The sequence below is a fragment of the Mus caroli genome, chromosome 4, assembly GCF_900094665.2.
Source record: "Mus caroli chromosome 4, CAROLI_EIJ_v1.1, whole genome shotgun sequence".
In the NCBI taxonomy this organism is placed as follows: Eukaryota; Metazoa; Chordata; class Mammalia; order Rodentia; family Muridae; genus Mus; species Mus caroli.
Genome location: NC_034573.1, coordinates 79,698,303 through 79,701,679, shown reverse-complemented (window position 1 = coordinate 79,701,679; position 3,377 = coordinate 79,698,303). Strand labels below are relative to the sequence as shown.

At 50.8% G+C, this 3,377-nt stretch overlaps 1 protein-coding gene across 1 annotated transcript; it reads left to right on the top strand.

The window, feature by feature from the left end:
* The first annotated feature begins 597 nt into the window (after positions 1 to 597).
* On the top strand, positions 598 to 3,377 carry Rps6 (ribosomal protein S6). Its single transcript, XM_021160118.1, has 5 exons — positions 598 to 689; positions 1,190 to 1,321; positions 1,695 to 1,905; positions 2,035 to 2,181; positions 3,084 to 3,377. The coding sequence occupies exons 1-5, from the start codon at positions 684 to 686 to the stop codon at positions 3,335 to 3,337; spliced, it is 750 nt and encodes a 249-aa protein (XP_021015777.1). The 5' UTR covers positions 598 to 683; the 3' UTR covers positions 3,338 to 3,377.

Here is a 3,377-nt window from a genome sequence, read left to right as displayed (position 1 = left end):
ATCCGCCTGCCTCTGCCTCCCAAGTGCTGGGATTAAAGGCGTGCGCCAACACGCTCAGCTGTTAATTTGTGTTTTGAAAAAAGAGCTGACATCGACGGTGCCGCTCCGTGATGAGCCCCTAGGCTCAATCTCCAATCTGAGTTGTCACCCCCAGCCCACCCACAAAAAGGGAAAATTTTGGCAGAAGAAGAGCGAAAGCAGAGAGGCTCAAGACTCTGAGGCATCCGATAGATGTCTGTGCCGGGTAAACGAGACTGCTTAGCCTCTGCGGTCCGGCGACTACAGGAGCCACTCAATCGCTGGGATCAGGACAAGATCCCGGATTGGAAATCTTCCCTACCGTGAGGGACCGGCCAGCCCGGGCGACAATTCTGGTCGTGCTTTCCCATTTTAGGTACTACTAGAAACCAGGGTCGGAAACAGAGATTCGGCTTCTCAGCGGACCAGTCAGGAAGCGGCTAACCCCGGTGATAAACGACAGACCCCGTCCCAGGAAGCTTATATGACAGCTCGCTGCAAACCGGCCTCTCCGTAGTCTAGTTAATCCACGCCCGGAAGTACCGCCCCTCTAAAGTCACTTCCGCTGGCTGTTCTCGCGAGAATTTAGAGCGCTATGTGCCCTGGGTTAAGCGGAAGTCGGGCCTCTTTTTCGTGACGCCTCCCAGGCGCTCGGCTGTGTCAAGATGAAGGTAGGCGTCCCCGGTTGGGGCCGGGTGAGGCCGTCCGAGCCCGAGCGTGCGGCACGGCCTCGGTCCCAGGCTCGCATAAGTCCCGCACTAAGTGGAGAAGGATCCGAGGCGGGAGGGAACTCGTTCTGGCGGCCCTGGGACGCTCTGGGAGAGCGGATGGCGGGCGATTGCAGCACCGCCGCGGCGGACGTAGCGCCATAGCGGCGCCCGGCTCCGGGCACGGCACGCACGGTCCCGAAGCCCCGCTCGCGGCGGGCGGCCTCGCGGCGCTCGAGCCCTCGCCACTCTGCTAGCGGAGGTCTTGAGGGTCGCCCGGCGTCCTCAGCATCCTATAGAGCTCCTGTAAAATGTCCCGTGGACGCGGCGCTTTGCCGGGCGTGGGGATCCGAGCCGCGGATGCCCTGCTCCGTCCGGGAGCGGCCTCAGAACGTCCTGCGCCTGGGTTGTCGGCGCGGCGTAGCTCCCTAAGGTTCTCTCTTGCCCCCTCTTTAAAACCGTAGCTGAACATCTCCTTCCCCGCCACCGGCTGTCAGAAGCTCATCGAGGTGGATGACGAGCGCAAGCTCCGCACCTTCTATGAGAAGCGCATGGCCACGGAAGTAGCCGCTGATGCTCTTGGTGAAGAGTGGAAGGTAAGATTGTTACCGGCATCCATGTCCCAGCGTGGCGAGCGCAAGGGCTGTTGGGTTTGGTTAAGTTTCATTAATAGAACCAAGTTTGGGGTAATGGGCCGAAAGAGCATGCTTCTTTCTTGGTTGCCGTACGGAATTCAGGGTCTTAAAAAAGCCCTTCATGTTCATGCTAGTAAAACCGGGGTAGTTAGGAGGGTAAGTCAAAAGGGACAGATGACTAGTTGACCTTAGTTGGAAACGGGAGACAAAAGGTGAGTGGTTGAAATTGGTCTCAGTTATTCTCCCTAGTGGGGTGTTGGACATAAGAGGTTAAGAACCTGCACTTAGTAGGTTGGGACTGAACTAGTAAAATAATATTTTATGTTCAACGCAGGGTTATGTGGTCCGGATCAGCGGTGGGAATGACAAGCAAGGTTTTCCCATGAAGCAAGGTGTTCTGACGCATGGCAGAGTGCGCCTGCTGCTGAGTAAGGGGCATTCCTGCTACAGACCAAGGAGAACAGGAGAGCGGAAGCGCAAGTCTGTTCGCGGGTGCATTGTGGACGCTAATCTCAGTGTTCTCAACTTGGTTATTGTAAAGAAAGGTGAGGCTTTCGTTGAAGCTTGCTTGCTTGTTTATTGAGAGACCTGCCTCCTAGGTAGTGGGATTGGCCGGTGAACTTGTTTCCTAAGTGATACACATTTAATGTCTCTATTTTGATTGTTTCTTTAAGGAGAGAAGGATATTCCTGGACTGACAGACACTACTGTGCCTCGTCGGTTGGGACCTAAAAGAGCTAGTAGAATCCGAAAGCTTTTTAATCTCTCCAAAGAAGATGATGTCCGCCAGTATGTTGTCAGGAAGCCCTTAAACAAAGAAGGTAACAATTTGGGGGTGGATTGTGTTAGTGCTGCAGCTTTGCATGCCAGCCCGGAGACTGGTTTACCAGACTTTATGTTCATGGCTTTGGGATTAGGAATGACCAGGATTCTGAGATTACGAAGATATTCTCATTTTAATACATTGAAAATCCTTTAAAGCACTTGATGTATATGTAGGGGTTAGAGGACAACCTGCAGGAGAGGATTTTGGAGAGACCAGGTTCCAAGCTGGTGCTTTGGATTATAAAAGAAACACTTGAATTTACTAATGACTGGCTCTCGTATTTTACATCTCTGGGACATAGATTATGAAAGTCAAGAGAAACACTTAAACGTAAGAAAAAATACTATTTGTTAGGCAACATACTCAATGAAGATCTACGGCATCAGTTACACAATGTTACTGTGTCTGTAGGACATGGCTTGTATGTGAGATACAAATAACTCAGGACTGTGGACTTAGAGTGGTACTAGAGGAAAGGTGTAACCCAGTTGACAGGAGGTTTAAATGGTCCGTTTCCCCCCGTGGACAGAGTGACTGACCTGTAGCGAAACTTAACTATCCCAGCTTGTTTACAAGGTCCGTGAGCTGAGATGACAGCATGTTTCTGTTCTAAAGAGACCAGTAATGTGGACTAAGTGTAAATTCAAAAGGCTAAAATGAATTTTCAAAATTCTAATAGTTAGGCAGAGTCTGCCTAAAAGTAGGATTCAAGCATAAATGAAAAAGAATGCAGACCATAGGGTCAGAGTGATACTTAAAAAATGTTTTGAGGACAACACGGGCCTTGGATGAATGGTGGGGATTGAATGGGGCCTTGGGTGTGCCTGGCTTGCATTACGCCACTGCATAGCCATCCAGCATGGGTGCTGAGAAGTGACTGCTCATCTGGATTTTTAGGTAAGAAGCCCAGGACCAAAGCACCCAAGATTCAGCGTCTTGTTACTCCACGAGTCCTGCAACACAAGCGCCGACGTATTGCTCTGAAGAAGCAACGCACTAAGAAGAACAAGGAGGAGGCTGCAGAATACGCTAAACTTTTGGCCAAGAGAATGAAGGAAGCCAAAGAAAAGCGCCAGGAACAGATTGCCAAGAGACGTAGGCTGTCCTCGCTGAGAGCTTCTACTTCTAAGTCTGAGTCCAGTCAAAAATGAGTCTTTAAGAGCAACAAATAAATAATGACCTTGAATCTTT

Excerpts from the sequence above, each read along its gene's own strand:
- Rps6 (XM_021160118.1), top strand. Across the intron at positions 1,322-1,694 it reads CTCTTGGTGAAGAGTGGAAG|GGTTATGTGGTCCGGATCAG; the intron begins GTAAGATTGTTA and ends TGTTCAACGCAG. Across the intron at positions 2,182-3,083 it reads GAAGCCCTTAAACAAAGAAG|GTAAGAAGCCCAGGACCAAA; the intron begins GTAACAATTTGG and ends CTGGATTTTTAG.